At 45.1% G+C, this 15733-nt stretch overlaps 2 protein-coding genes across 2 annotated transcripts; both read right to left on the bottom strand.

Annotated features, from left to right (window-relative positions):
• Positions 1-5180: 5180 nt before the first annotated feature.
• Positions 5181-6650, bottom strand: LOC128298617 (pickpocket protein 28-like). The gene is made up of 2 exons (XM_053034384.1): positions 6136-6650; positions 5181-6075 (listed from the first exon to the last, which is right to left on the bottom strand). The coding sequence occupies exons 1-2, from the start codon at positions 6648-6650 to the stop codon at positions 5181-5183; spliced, it is 1410 nt and encodes a 469-aa protein (XP_052890344.1).
• A 3400-nt stretch (positions 6651-10050) lies between these two features.
• On the bottom strand, positions 10051-14054 carry LOC128300770 (uncharacterized). The gene is made up of 8 exons (XM_053036963.1): positions 13238-14054; positions 12972-13171; positions 12823-12907; positions 12574-12756; positions 10760-11602; positions 10498-10697; positions 10317-10401; positions 10051-10244 (listed from the first exon to the last, which is right to left on the bottom strand). Exons 1-8 carry the CDS (start codon positions 14007-14009, stop codon positions 10051-10053), a joined length of 2562 nt encoding a protein of 853 aa, XP_052892923.1. The 5' UTR covers positions 14010-14054.
• Positions 14055-15733: the final 1679 nt, after the last annotated feature.

Genomic DNA, 15733 nt, shown 5'->3' on the forward strand with positions numbered 1-15733 from the left:
GGAACTGGAACGACTCCCAGGCCAAAAAGGGGAGATTTCGATGTCGATAATTAGCTCGTGCTGGCACTGATTCATACCCTACCCCTTCGCCGTGACTGCTTCTCGTCTTTCACTCGCAATGCCTTGGCTCTGCATCACGTGTGGCGCTTTTGTAATTATCTTTCACACGTCGTACGATAAATGCAATCTTTCCGGAGCACTGTTCGCTTAGGAAATGTCCTTACATGTCGCCGGAAGCTTACAGAGCAGAGCGTTTGGTATGTTCGAAGATTTGCCCTCGTGATACAGGAGAATTGAAAGGGAGGAGTGTGAACATCGTATCGTATAAAATTTATTGTTTTATTGCACCACCAATAAAGCAGTCAACGGTTTACATTGGTCGGAAGGTTCTGTTTGCAGAGGAAGAACCATCACCGGTTTTTGCAAACAACGAGCGATTTTCACGTATGTTTGCACCGGAAGGCAACCATCGTTAAACGGAGCCAACCGATATGTTGCGTACAAAATAAACATAATGTTAAATAGCGCGCGTACTATACGGTGGTCGTTTACCAACTAGGCATGTGCGAGAAGACGGAGACGCCAGCCTACAACATCGTACGCTCTCAACCCCCGGGGGTCCCATAACTACTCACTACAAATCTTATTCATTTCGCTACAGGGCGTCAGGAAGAATTCACCAGGATATATTAGTCCCTTTCTGTGCATGCCAAATCGACCGAGGTCGATTTGGATTAGTCAAGCAAAAGGGAAGATGTCGTGTCCAAGCTTTAGAAGCTCGGTAAGAAGTAATTAACACGTCACACTTCGGTTTCGCTTGATGAATAAATGTTCCCACAGTAGCCACATTCCGTTTCCTATCCGGCAGAGGATAGTGCTTCCGGTGGTAAACCTGACGGAATCTCATTAGTTCCACACTTGCGTTTCAATGGTGCGTGCTGTAAAAGTTGTGGAATAATTTTTATTTTCAATCTTACCCCCACGAAGTACTCGTACTCGTGCGGATCAAAATGACACACACGTCCCTTTTTCAACTCTTCGACCTGTGCTAACAGATTTTAACCTCAAAAACACACTAACGCTCCACTCGCGCCGGTCTTGGACTTAGAAATTCATGAAAACACGGAAAAACTTCATGAATAATCAAGTAAATTTTAAATTGTCTTGCCACCGGTAAAAACGTATCCCGCGGGACTGCCCAACCGCCCGCACACTGGTGGTAGAGGAACAAAAACTGGCAGAGAATAAAAGAAGTAAAAAAATAGTAGGAAAAAACAACTGTTTCTGGTGCTGCGGCACGTCACTTCATGGCACGCGGATTTTCAGAGACGGATACTTCACCGACTGCTGTCAGCTCAGGTTGCCATAGCAACTGCATGGTCTACCACGATATGTAGTTGTTCTGTTGATATGATACTTTCTCATTTGAAAAAAAAAATGCAACCTTCACCTGAAACAAAAAAGAAACACCACTAAATGAAACGAGAAATATGAAAACCCCCGAACCGAGTTTAATAAATGAAAGGAAAAATTGAAAGCTATCCGAGCGTACAAAAGGAAAGTGTAGAAATATCAACGAAGCAAAGAACAATCAGGAGGAGAAGTAAAAAACCAAAGCACCAGCACCAACCAATTGCAAACAAATTGTCGGCTCCTTCGGACAAATATTTGCTTTTCACTGATTGAATTGCTTTTGTTTTTGTCTGTTTTGCTCGTGGCTAATAGAGGCAGCACACTGCTCGGAGAAATGTTGAACGCTTTCTAAATTCTAATCTAAGGCCTGTGGTCACCGGACAAAACCATGTCAAGCGTTCCCGTCCGTCAAAGCCATGACAGGAAGTGTGTTACCGCATTCCAACACGAAACACTTCTCGTGGGAGCCACAACGAGCGGGTGGTCGTGGGAGTCAATTTTAACAAATTACGTTGCAGATTGACGTCGTAGGGTTCGGTTTTCGCAAAATGGCACAAGAAGCGATCCGGTACTCGAACAGAATTAGACTGGGATTTTAGCGGTGGAGTCATCCGAAACGAAGCAAAAAAAAACCCACCATCTAAATTTCCAAACGACCACGATGTTCATCCACCTCCGTATTTCCCGTGTGCCCAAGTGTGCGTCGAGAGCGCGCGAAACTTAATTCAATCACAGCCGCGAATTGAATTATTTCCGAGCGAGCAGACAACGAATGGATTCTGATGGGTACAGGCGCATCGGCAAAGCGTGTCATTTTGCCGATTCGCGATTTTACCTGTCTTCTTTTCCCTTCTTTCGAACCCTACGTTGTGAAAAGCATCCTCCAACTTTGGGACATTTGGTGGAATTCGCGAGTTGGCAATAGGCGACATTTGTGTACGGAGACTGTGTGCACTGCTTTACTAAACCATCTCGTGCCTGCTGCGTTCGAGGTTCTTAATGAGCCGTTTAACGCTTGCAGTTGGGTGCTTCAAAACCACGGGATTCCAACAAATCAGTACCACGGAAATCTGGGAGTTGAGTAATGGAATAAGTGAATTATCGAATCAATCGAGCAATGAACCTTTGGAAATGGTACTTGCTGCCCGACTATCGCTATAATCAAATTGTTGCATTACACAGCAGCGCATAAATCTGATCAGTTGTTCCAGGCGACGGCACGAGAACCGACCTGCTATGTGAAAGAATTTATGTTGCAATGAGCGCAATTGAAGTAGCGCCAAGCGAAGGTTAAGTAAATTTGGGATGCAAATTAAAATAATTTGTGGCTTGGAGAATGTTTGGAATTGATAATAACCTGAGATTAATTCAGTTTTGACACTATATTTGCACGGAAAAAGGCGTTAGTTTGTGCTCCACCGGTTGGTGAGAGATTGGTCCATTGAAACAAGTCCTTTCAAGGTAAATTTTAGATGCAAATTGTATATATTGGGCGTTCATTTAATAGCAGTGATTAACAATGCCCGGCGCTTACAGCTACGCAATTTGCACAATAATGTCATGCTCATATGGCGGTAAAAGAATTTTACTGTACCATTCTGAAATGACTTCAACTAACTGTTCAAAAAACCAACTACTCTCTACAGAATGGTTGCAGCTAAATGTATCATATTTACCCTGCGATTTCAATTCCACACACGTTCCTTATTATTATTTGATGCCAATTTAAAAATCAAAACACACACACTCCGAAAATGGGAGTTTGTTTAGTTTGGAAGCGATATGCAGTGTCCCATGCCGGACAGATGTAGTTTTACGTTGGTTTTCGGAAACAATTTTCCTCTTGACCAAACACACCACCAACGAAATTGCGTTTGGTTGGACCTGTGATCTCCTGAGAAGTCTCGTCACCCTTTCCGCCAAGGTCCAATGTAATGGTATAATTGACTTCCGTCATTCCATCTGCGACGGGTTTTTGGCTAACATGTACCTTTGAGAGCTTCGGTGTTTCACAATCCGTACGCTGTATCCTAACCCCGGAACCGTCCAATGTTCAACTCTGTCGGCAAATAAATACATCCTTCAAACGGAATCTTTAACTTAACTCTTCTCTTCTGCAAAACCCTGCTCGCTGACCCGAAACGTACCGCTGGGAATTTTGCTACTCGGGGAAAAAGGATCCGGAGGCACATGTTTCACTTTCGCAGCTTGTCAGCATCGGTTGCCAATCGGAATGACTTACAGTGGCGACCGTTCGCAGGAATGTCCCTGATCGCCGTTAGTCGACCAGGAAGCTAATTTCTAGCAGCGAAGGCACGTGGGTTCCCAGAACATGGGGTTACCTCCTTTGATTCCCACCTTCCAAACTCGGTAAAGCGTCCTCGTCGTACTGGTACCGATAAAGAGATCGCTCCAAAACGAACCAGCCCCAGTTAGCAAATCCATAATCCTGCAGTCCACATAAACCTACTGGCGAATCACTAAATTGAGATTTATGGACTGTGGCACTCGACTCTACGGTCGGCGACAGTAAGACAATTTTGGGTTTCGACTAGTCGGCCGAAAAATTACTCCGAAATTCCAAACCCCCACCAAAGAATCCATTGCAAAAGGCACAGCAGCAAAAAAGGGTGACCGGGAGAGCGAGAAAAGGTTATAAAATTATTTATTATCCTTATTACTTTTATGTGCCCACGAAAATGAGACGACTGGTGCACGAGCAACGCCACAACACTGGTTTAAAGGGCGTTTTTCCCTTTGAAGATGTACGCAAGGACGCCGCCGTGCGAAAAAGCCGGACCACGGGTAAAAAGGTCATTCCGGAGCGAGCAAGCGGATGGTGGGTTTTATTTTAAAATAAATTTAATGTTAAAGGGTTTAACCAGCCAACATACGGCCAGCAGGTTCCTTCGGCTACACTCCATATGGTCATGCCATGATTGCCCTTTCTAATATAAGGGGCCCCTAACGAGGTGGGAGTGTTGGTGTCCGATTTTGGGTGGAAGTGTCGTGTAGTGTTTCGCCATCGTTTTCGAATTTACACGGGTGCTTTCGGAGTTTTCGGAAGGGATATTTTTCGGCTAGCAGTAGCTAACGCGTATCGTGCCGTACACATGACCCGGGGTGGTTTCCTCGGCTAGTTGGGCGAGGTGAAAGGGTTTATTGATATGGGACGCGCCATCCATTAGGATGATAACGAGTTTTGATGGCCGAATAAAAACTGTCCCATTGGGCCGCGTGTAGGTGAAATGCGGTTTTTTGGAAGAGGATGGATTTTATGTGCTCATATGGTATTCATTCTCTAGGTTAAAGTGCACGTAATGACGTGAAAGTGGTTCTGGTTTAATGCAGCACATGGAAAGAGGGGAGATGGTTATCTAGCTCAAAAGGTTAGAGTGCTGGATTTGTGTATCAATCGAGCAGAATTTCGTAAGAAATGTTTAACCACAAATGTCCCTTTATTGCTCATTTTTAAAATAATATTTGCTTGATTCAATACAAAAAACTTTGAATGCATAGTAAAGATAGACATCTGTTTCTTATTTTAAAACTAAAAGAAGTCACGCAAGTATTGATGGCTTGCGTCTATACTCTATGCGCCTAGCGGTATGCTAATAATGCTTTCAATCGCACTGCTTTTTCATTGCATACTTTGAGGCGCGCAAAGATTCAAATATTACTTATTAAACTTCGCGTGGAATAGAACATTGTCCCACAAGCACAAAGATGAAAAACCCCTAAAAGGACTCTCCTGCATCGCCATTCGTTTATCTCACAACTGCTGGTTTCAGGAAACAAAAAAAGAACACTTCTACTAGCGATACAATCGAAATACCTAAAAACAACGCTATCAGTCCACCGAAATCGCCCACAAAGTCTAGCACACTGTACCGAACGCTACGAACTAGAGGATAGAAATGATCTTCGGCAAATTCTACCACCAACTGTGAATTCAAACTTTCCGTACTGTTCAACTCCATCGACCACGGTTCCACAGCAACCGTATACGAACTAGGTTCCGCTCTGTACCGGAAGTCAACACACGCGGGCAAACAATTACACAACCGCCGAAAGAACTGTGACCTGGGGATATTTTCTTCTCGCAGCTGACCGGAAACGATCTTATCCAGCACATCGTATGGCCGGTAGTTGGTGGTACTGTTGCAGAGATTCATTGCGTGACTTCGGGGCATATGATCGAGTACACATCCTCTTTTAGTCAGGAAGTATTCTGTGTGGCACTCCATCTCACAGTTGCTTTGCGTGTAGATGGAGAATAGTTTGAGTGGATTTTGCACTTGCGATATACAGCCCGTAGTAGGCGAGGTAAAGTATCTTAGATATCGCTGCGATCGCACAAGTTTGGGAGAGACACGAAGCTGAACTACGGCGCTGAGTGGGATCGCCGTTGGGTATATCGGTTTGTACGGGAAATCGATCGGTGAGTGAACGAAAGCTTCTAATGAAGGATTCGTACAGTCGGAGAGTGTTTCATTTTGTTCGTTGGAGATGGTGATCTTTAATCGATAGCGTCCGGACATGTCCTGCGCCGCCCGGGGATACTGTTTCACCAGCACACTAGTGATGATTTGTAATCCGCGAAGGAAGTCCCAGTTTTCGGTCGGTTTCGATGCATTCGAGAGTTCCTTCACGTTGACCAAGCTGAAAGACAAGATTTACTTGAATATACCGCACTGAGAAAAGGAAATCGTTTTCTAATACTTATTTGTCTTGAAAATTTGCTCTCCAGCAACTGCGTTGAACGTGTAGCAAACGCCTCGCTCCGTGCGCACAGCGTCCAACAGCCTGTCACACTCGTTTGTGCACACATCCTGCCAACAAACCATCCCACAAAACTGTTCCAATTGCAACGGCTCGCTGACGCATCTACCCTTCCGGGGACACAGTGTAACCGCAGGGAACGGTACACTCCACATGGGTAGTGCCTTTTCCGCCTCCGCAAGGTACACGTTGGAAGGATCTTGAAGTCGTTCGTAGTTAACCACTACGGCAAAGCCGAAAAGTCCCGTCAAACACACCACCACAACGAGCCAGAACACTTTCAGCGTAACACGCAAATCCGATCCCAACACGTACCGCACAATCGGAAACGAGCTGTTACGTAAATAGTCCTTAAGAATTCCCTCGTCATGCTCCGTTTGTTGGGTGGTTCGACTAGCAGCACCTTTGGAATTGTGGTTCGTTTGTTGCAGTATAATCTTGTCCACCGTTTCCATGAAGAAAGTTACAAAAATGTCCTGTTTGAAAGCGATCCTTGTTCAGAGGAGTACTGTGTAAGCTTCGTGGCACTATGACCAACTGCCGGTGACCGGTGACACGATGATGGATGAATTCCATTTCTGCGCACTACCTGTCAAAATAACTCCATGGGTCCAGCATAGAAGCATGTGTGCGCGTCATCAGAGCGCACCCTGCCGGTGGTGTGTGATCATTATCTAGTGAATACCGTTTCGGTGCGCGGTTAGAGCTATTACAGGAGTGTCCATGCTAATTAGACGCATAAAGTTGCCTTGGGGATAGTCAAATATGCTTACTAGAAATGGGCGCAATGTACTAATGTGATAGAAAATTTGCATAACAAAATATTTTCAATATTCATGGCAATGGGAGTAGAAATGGATTCTTCTTAAATTTCACTAAATGCAGGTATACTGAAACGAACAAAAACTAATGATCGATGTACACAATATTATGCGAGACTTCATTCCACACACCACAACATTCATCAATTGAGTTCACGACCGAAAATCATACCAGCAGAAGCGTCTCGGGCCACTGAATCATTAATAATTCGATCATCGATCCATTAATCAATGCTGACATCGAGCTGATTACCAATTTCTACCCCAATTCGTTTCCTACCATTCGCTACTAACCTCGCGTACGTGTGACTTGGGTAGTGCAAGAAGTGATCAAGAATTTGCCAACCAACCGACAATTTGGGTGCTTAACATTTATGTAAAAAAATTAAAGTATTAAGTAGGTGCTGTAAGTACCAAAACTTATGAACATGTTCTGAAAATATTCCATGAAAAACTAATCATTCCATTCAGGAAAAATATATTTCATCTTTAGTATGTGAGCACGACCTAACCCATGGGCAATGCTACTTGTCATCGTTCCATAGCCCACTGCTCTCAGTAATACGATTTTTCCGGGCAGATGAGAAGATGATGAGGTTGTTGATGAAGTTGATTACTCACACTGCCGGAATCGTGTTCCAAACACCATCACGATGGCACAACGACGGAATCAGCTCTGGGGCTGTTCGCAAGAAAGATTTGCCAGTCCTTCCAGATGAGGTTGGAATCGTTTTCACGATACACATCAACCGCATAAGAGCTGCCAGCTTCATTTTTGACCCCGTGCCATTAGACGAAAATGCAATTTCGGATACAAATGCCTATCCTCCAACGTTTTGGATTCCTTTCGTCCCATTTTTCCGTTTTCTGAGCGCTCGAAATTGGGAATGTTTCCTTTTTTTTCTCGTCTCTCGGTACCTCTCGGTAATGAAACGGTCGGAGCTTTGCGTCATAAGTCGTGCGAGGATTTAATTTCTTTACCCGACGGTTTGAGGTGTGGGATGCGGCATGCTCGACAGCACCGACCGCAGAGTGTCGAACTAAGCGGCAGCCATTTCATTTGCCATGATCCAGCCGTGTCGCCATCACCCTCGGCCTGTGGCAAACGAACTCATTTGGGGGGAGCGACGGTTAATCCGGTGGGAAATTTCTTTGCAATTTGTTTAACGCACCGCCGCACCGAGAATGGTTGGGCTTCTTGGTGGATTTCCCATGCAGGAATGGCGCGTATGGAAGGTTGCTCTTCTTCCGCGGTTGCTTGCTTAGCGTTTCCCATCGTTTCCCTCTTTTCCCTTCTGCGGCCTCCAAAAGCCATAATTAAAATGAGTCTCATATCGTATATGGAACGCTTCATTTGCACGATCTCATCTCATCATTTGCGGAAGGGTTTTTTGCGTGGTATGGAAAGGTTATGGAACACCGTGTAACACCGGCCGCAAGGAGTTGGTGCCCATTCATCACCCTGCCGTACAGCATCAGGGAAGTAGAAGGGTTGGTTTAAGAGCTGTTGTGATTTTCGTACCTTTAAAGGAGGCTTTTGTCACGTTACCCACATCATCCACCCCAGTGCCCTCTGGCCGTGTGTAAAGTAGGAGAGTTTGTCTTCTGCACACCCAGTAGCACCCGTGTTATAATTCTCACTCGCATCATTTATATTAATGATGAAACCATCCATTTAAATTATTAACCACGCACAAACAACCATTTAGTTTGCATATATACAACCATACTTAGCCCCGAGATGGTTTCTGCCGACAGGAAGAATCGATTGGCAGAGAAAAGATTCAGATTTCAAAGGTGGCCATTTGACACTGACTGGACTGGATGTTGTGTTGGAAAGTTGAGGAATTTAGAAGAACTCGGGACCGATTGTAAAGGTCGCCCGACAGCACCGATGGGAGATTATCGAACGTGTCACCAGAATTTGAATATGCCAACTATTGCTGACTGGAAATGGGGGATTATGGTAGTGCTTTAAGGTTTGGATGTGAACAAAAATCGATGAACATGCTCTAGAGTTAAGCCGTATTTGATTAAAGCTTCAATTCATTCTATTTTCCCACAAAGTTACGATGATAAACATACAATTTGGTTGGAATTTCAACTAGGTAAGATCAAACTGATGATATATGCAAATGTATTTTGTATAATTTATCCAAGGAATTGATTTAAAAGTTGGCTTTGATAGCTTTTTGTTTCGAAACAGTTCTTAATTTCTTAAAATGTTCTATACTTTTCTTATCCTTAACTGTACAACAAGTTCTAACACAATTTCTCAATTTACTCAACGAAATATATAAGTTCTTCAAATGTTCAAAGCTAAAGAAACACACACGCATAGCATGAATGGGCGTGTGCAATAAAGCTGGCACATAAAAACGCCGTAGTAGCTACATTCGTTTACTACTTATTTCTATGTATTTTGTACCAGAGAGAACACTGGAAAAAATCAACATCGTTTCACCAAAACCGCTGCACAGTAAAAACCTCACAAATAAAGAAACTTGTCACATTTTTAAGACTGCCCATCGACGATCGATCGTACCCGCCAGGAGTTTCCGTTTAGCGCTTACTTCGCGCAAAGCAGACACAGTTGCTCCAAAATACACATAAAATATGCAACAGGGCGGAGATTGCCCTGAGCTGCAGTACATAAGACTTTTCGTCACATAGCACTGGGTGGATGGGATCCCCCAGCTTTCCACCCGAGCTGAAGGTGGATGGACAGCACAAATGCTCCCCTTAACCGAGCTTAGGTAGTGAGTGCGCGTGCGCAACAATCGGCCAGTAAAAAGCTTTCACCTACTTTCGAGCCCCAACCGTGTATGGGGCGCGGCAATTGGAGCACTTTGGTATTACTGACATTGAGGAAAATTAACTCCACGAAAAGAAGCAAGAAGAATTTGGCTAAACTTAATTAAAATCTTACTCCGAAACTACATTCATGGCACATTAACATTGCGAGGGTTTAAAATAAACGAACGTAGTGTTTGCCGTAGTGAATCTTGATGCAGTATATTTTTCAGCTTCTACGTTAGTGATAACCATAGTTTGCACCTTCCTCCAGGATCACAATGATTGAATCGAGCGTTTCCTCCGCTGTAGGGATGATCTGATCTGGCGGCAGAGAGAATCCATACCGTCCGAGATCACGGAGCTCGTACGCGTACACTAGGGGAGTCTTATGGACACCCTTTACCCAATCGATACTACCTCCGGAGGCGACATCTGTAACATAAAATTGAGTAATTTATAAGAAAACTTTTTTCGAGGGAGATGAGAGTCACTAATCACACTCACAGATCGCTTCAGCAATGTTGCCGATGTTGTAAGTTGTGCCGTAACGCTCCCGCAGTTTGTTGATCGCCTTCGTACCGATTGCAATCTGTGGATGACATTAAACAAGCCATTACATTTCACGCTTAGCCATTACATGGAGAACCTTATCGGTGGTCCCACTGATTAGGGTAGAGCAATGTACCGTTTCATCGTAATTGTCCAGCCGGGCGGTAGTGTGACCATAGGGCACCAGCAGCAGCTGAGAGTAAGAGTGGAATGCGAGGTAGGTACTTAAGTTGTCCAGCGATGAGATGAAATTAGACAATTGGAGGGTTTCCACCTCCGAGAAGGCAACCGGTCCGGCAAACGTATCGGAGCAAGGGACACTGGAGGCACCGCCCTCTGTTGGGAAAGAAAACCCGTGTTTAGTAAACTGCAGGTGACTTTGAGAGGCCGCCACTTACGCATGAAGTTGTATCCAAAATTCCTGTTGGGATCCGCACCACGGCATAATACGCTCGGCTCTGATCGTGTTTTACGCCACTGACGATCGGTCGTATGCGTGTACTCGTAACCATCGGGATTCGTCACCGGGAAGAAGTACCAGTCATAGTTTTCCGCAATGTTGCGCACTTTGGGATCACTGGAGGTGAGCAACTCGTTCAATACCCAGGTCACCGTAGCTCCACTCACCCACTCGCGTGCGTGGATTAATCCCTCCATAAAGACGGCCTTATTACCAGCCTTGTAGGACACTTTCACACCCTTAATAGGTCGGTTCTCGAAGCTGTTTCCAATGTTGAGTGACGTCACGACACCCGGATAGGTCACTGCCAAACTATCCAACCAGGCGTAGATCGCATCCAAACGGTAGTACGCCGTCCACCCGAACGTTTCCTTGCGCACCGATGGACGTGACTCCAGATCAATCTGCTGTTGCAGATTGGCAATTTGCAGCTCTGCCCGCAGTCCGAATCGTGCCCGAATGTCCGAGAAGTGTCCACGCTGGTGCGGTGGCACTACCAGCATCACTTCGGTTCCAACCTTAACCGGATCGCTCCAGAACCGGTATCCATCGGGGTATTGTTCGATGGCTTGCAGCAATTCTAACTGGCGCTCGGTCTGGATACGTACCCGGTACACACGGTAGTTATCATACCTGGCCTTTTCGGCCACGGTGGCACCGAACAGCGCGAACGCAACACACACCAAAAGGAATTTCATAGCTCTGGAAGGTACCGTCCAGCGGACACTAAGCACCGTTTCGAGTGCGAAAGAAGCTTTATAGTATTCGCTATGAGAATTATCTAAGGCATGGAAAATCCATCATAGTAGCCAGCGCTTATCGTTTGACGCAGAAGAAATTGGGTGTTTGGAAGATATCACCAATAATCAGATTAAGCACCCTTATTGGTTTACTTTTATGATTACTAAACAGATAAGGATTAGTATTTTTACTTCCTTCAAACAATGCTTGAATCTGTATCAATTTGATAGGAGTCTACAAAAAAGGAAACATTTTTCACAGAGGTACAGTAACTAGGATAGTACAGTAACTACGAGTTGAATGGCTGTTGTACGCAAATTCTTTAAACCATGGAACACCTTTGAGCTCATTGGTGGTGTCCATGCACACAATTATGCATAATTGTTGCTATAAATTATCAAAATGTACACAATTATCCTTACAGCTATCAGGGCTTTTTTCTCCGCGCATTAGTTTAGATCCGGTTTCAGAATATATTTTTTGTATATGCTCCTGTAATGCAACAAACTGGCAGCGATACTCGAAACTATACGCCCCTGGTAGGACAATCAGTCACCCAAAACCCTTAACGAATCAAACCATCGGTAGTGTTTGCTCCGGTGGTTGGGCATGTGCTGTAAACGAGAACCCTCGCGGAGCCTCTGTCTCAATTAACCCCTCAACGTTTTAGGCTGGCACGGTTTTGTTCGCTTGTTGATGTGTTTTTTTCTATTTTTCTGCTACTCGAATACACGACCGTTTCACTGTGCCGGACCACCCGGAGTGAGTTCTTTCCTCACATATGTTGACTTCTGAAAGCGATCCAAATGCCAGTGTCCTTTTTCGTGCCTTCTACGAGGGGTTCATTAATCATGGAAATCGTAAAAAATGCAAACTCTTATCTCTTGCATAGAAAGAGATGGGTAGTTTGGAAAATGTTGCTGAAGTGTTGATAGAGCAAATGGAAATTCAGCAAAGAAATAAAACTTTATTCATTCAACCAAACAGTTCACAAAGCAGTTCAATGGTAACCCAACGCCTTGCCTTCCTCCAGGATCACGATGATCGAGTCGAGAGTTTCCTCTGCCGTCGGGATGATCTGCTCGGGCGGCAGCAAGAATCCATACTCGCCGGTATCACGCAGCTCATAGGCAAACGTGAGCGGAGTTCCAAGAGTTCCTTTAACCCAGTCCAAACTGCTACCGGAAGCAATATCTAATGTAGAATAAAATGTCCATTAGTACATCAGCTCTATAAAGGCCCACAATTCGGACTACTCACAAATAATCTCGGCTATGTTTCCAACCTGATAGGCGCTACCGTGTCGCTCCTGCAGTTTTACGGCAGCCTTTGTTCCAATTTCCATCTGTTTGATAGCGTACAATGACGATTCAGTTAATACGCTTCATTATTACCGATAAGACACTTACCAGCTCGTAGTAGTTATCTAGCGGTTCTCTTGTGTGTCCGTATGGAACCATCAGCAACTGGCCGGAGGAGTGGAAATCTAGATAGGTAGATAAGTTTGGAATTGTGCGAATGTACTCCGATAGAGTGCGGGTCTCAATCTCCGAAAACGGCGCAGGTCCAGAGAAGGTGTCCGCGCAGGGAATCGTTGAAGTACCACCCTCTGCAATGAAACAGAAACTCGACGTTATTACTCGAAACCGACCTCCAATGAGCGACACCAGCTTACGGTTAAACATGTAATCCCAGTTGCGGTTGGGGTCCACTCCAAAGCACAGCACATTCTGAGCAGAGCGTGTTTTTCTCCACAGGCGGGTGGTTGTATGGGTATAGACATATCCATCCGGATTGGCGACTGGTACTACGTACCAGTCGTAGTTCTCGGCAATGTTACGAACGGCCGCATCTTGTGAGGTGAGCAGCGCATTCAGCATCCATGTAACAGTGGCTGCACTGATCCATTCCCGGGCGTGTATGGTACCCTCGGTAAAGACGGCCGGATTTCCCTGCTTGTACGATACCTTTACGCCACGAATCTCGCGACCTTCGTAAGTCTGCCCTGCGACGATCGGGCTCACTACGTTCGGATATTCCTGAATCAACGTATCTAACCATGCGTAAATGTCCTCCAGCGGATGGTAGGCAGTCCAGCCGAACGTTTCCCGACGACCACGCAGCTGCCTGTCGATGACGGCCTGCAGATTCTCGAAGGCTATTTCACTCTTAAAGGAATACTTATTGTTGAGCTCTTGGAATTCTGCTATCTTGTGTGGAGGGACCACCAACTTAACGGTGGTGTTCAGATGAACAGGATCGCTAAGGAAGGCATAGCCATCCGGGAACTGTTCGATGAGTTGAAGCAGTTCCAACTGTTCTGCTCGCTCGATCGATAGCTTATATACGCGATAGTTATCGTAGCGCGTCCGTTCGGCCTGAACCAAACCGAACGATAGTACTGCCAAAAGGCAGACCAAAAGTCCAACTACACTGACCGATGCCATGAAGACGACTGATCAGCTGGGTCGGCGTGTAACGCATTTTGAGGTAGGTCGTTGGTAGTCGCTTATCACTAGATACATTCAAAAATAACCTCCTCCATTGTGTAGCAAGATTGTGAAAGGCGAACAATTGAGCTAAACTATCGACAAGTCAACTTGAAAACGATAAGATGCACGTTTGTTATGAATGGTGTGTGAGGTTGTTCCGAGGTATAGGTTATCGGAGACAAAATTATGTCATCCAAGGTTGCCTCATTCTGACGCAACTTCATCCCACTAAAACATCATGCTCTTTTAAAACTGTACCCTTTTAAGAAACTGCTAAACCGATAAGAGTGGCACAATTACATACAAACATCGTTACCGCTAAAGTGCTTGACTTCTCAACCTTGTCGTCCATGTCGTCCATGTGGTTTAGCGGATTTTTTGCTTCCCCAGCGAACCACTTTATCTTATCAGTGAATCCATTTGGAAAATGGATCTTTAAATTTTCGTCCTCATCCCGGCTGCATTGCTGGCATCCATGCGCTGTGGCATGCCGTAGAAGATATCCGTGTCTCACAAGATCCTGTTCACTGTTTTTTCCCATGGTAAATGAAATCATGCTTTGCAGTACATGGTTCACATGTGTACGCTGGTACGCTGCTTTCTTTTCTTCCAAAAGAAATGTGTAATTTTTGTGATCACAAGAAGCTGTAATCGGAATACTTTTGTGGAGCGCACCATGCTATGAGTATGATAAGAAGGATGCTGCCCGATACATACGGAGGAGGGAAAAAATCCCATGTTGCTCATTCAGTTAGGCCGCATTTTGAGTGCCCTTTGTACGTCGTTCCTCTGCCTTCCCTCCGTCCAGCACTTACGCAATCTACACATGCTGGCTAAACCTTAACCGCTTTGCGTTAAATTTCCCCCTTCGTTTGTTGGAGGGTTGAAAGAAAAAATTATCTGCACAAGATTATTAATCTGATGAATATCGAATGTGAAAGGCCAAAGGATGTGCTCCATGGCTCCGCTTGTACGACTACAATCAACTGCTGCACGGGAGCAATAAATTCTTGCTCCCTGAACGGTGGCACCCTTTGGAAGTCTCGGAGCTTTCGGATTGCAGGGAAGCAATCTTTTCCGCGAGCTAATAAATAAATAAACCCTGCTCGAAAAGATGTGTTACATCCAATTTACATACGAAAGAAGTCTGTTCCACCAGGTAAGATGGATGTAAAATGCGGCTTAAACGCAACCAAACAAGGAATCCTCGCCTGAGCGATGAGATTTGGGAGTACCGTCCCTGAAGGTTGGAGTGTACCGGTGGCACACATTCGTGGCACAAGTGCGCCCTTGTTTAATGCTAAGCGCTTGTGTTATCAAGTGATTTTCTCGCTGTAAAACAACACCAACCATTTTGCAACGGCACGAGTGCATGCGGCCAAAGGTTGCCATTCGGCATGTTGGTTGCCGGCTTTACGCGCGTAAGAAGGCGTACATTTCACTGATCGCGACCCATTACGAATTAGCATAAGAATGGAATGGTATGCGCTTGTCAGGACGAGTGAAGCTGTGCTTGCTGTGCTGTACACGATTCGGAAAGATATGGGCATTAGGAAGGCCATAAATTTAGGCCCGCGAGCGTTTGTTTATTGAGCAAGCTCAATTTAATGGCCCATTAACCGGTGCCGGTATTGATGGATGGATGGGTGTAGCAGAAAATTAAACCGGAGGTCGTGAAC

This window comes from Anopheles moucheti, chromosome 2, assembly GCF_943734755.1.
Source record: "Anopheles moucheti chromosome 2, idAnoMoucSN_F20_07, whole genome shotgun sequence".
Lineage (NCBI taxonomy): Eukaryota > Metazoa > Arthropoda > Insecta > Diptera > Culicidae > Anopheles > Anopheles moucheti.

Coding starts and splice junctions, on each gene's coding strand:
- LOC128300770 (XM_053036963.1), bottom strand. CDS start 14,009: ATGGCATCGGTCAGTGTAGTTGGACTTTTGGTCTGCCTTTTGGCAGTA. Junction 12,757..12,822: donor AAACATAGCCGAGATTATTT/GTGAGTAGTCCG, acceptor ATTCTACATTAG/ATATTGCTTCCGGTAGCAGT. Junction 10,698..10,759: donor TTTTGGATACAACTTCATGC/GTAAGTGGCGGC, acceptor CTTTCCCAACAG/AGGGCGGTGCCTCCAGTGTC.
- LOC128298617 (XM_053034384.1), bottom strand. CDS start 6,650: ATGGAAACGGTGGACAAGATTATACTGCAACAAACGAACCACAATTCC. Junction 6,076..6,135: donor CAAATTTTCAAGACAAATAA/GTATTAGAAAAC, acceptor CTTGTCTTTCAG/CTTGGTCAACGTGAAGGAAC.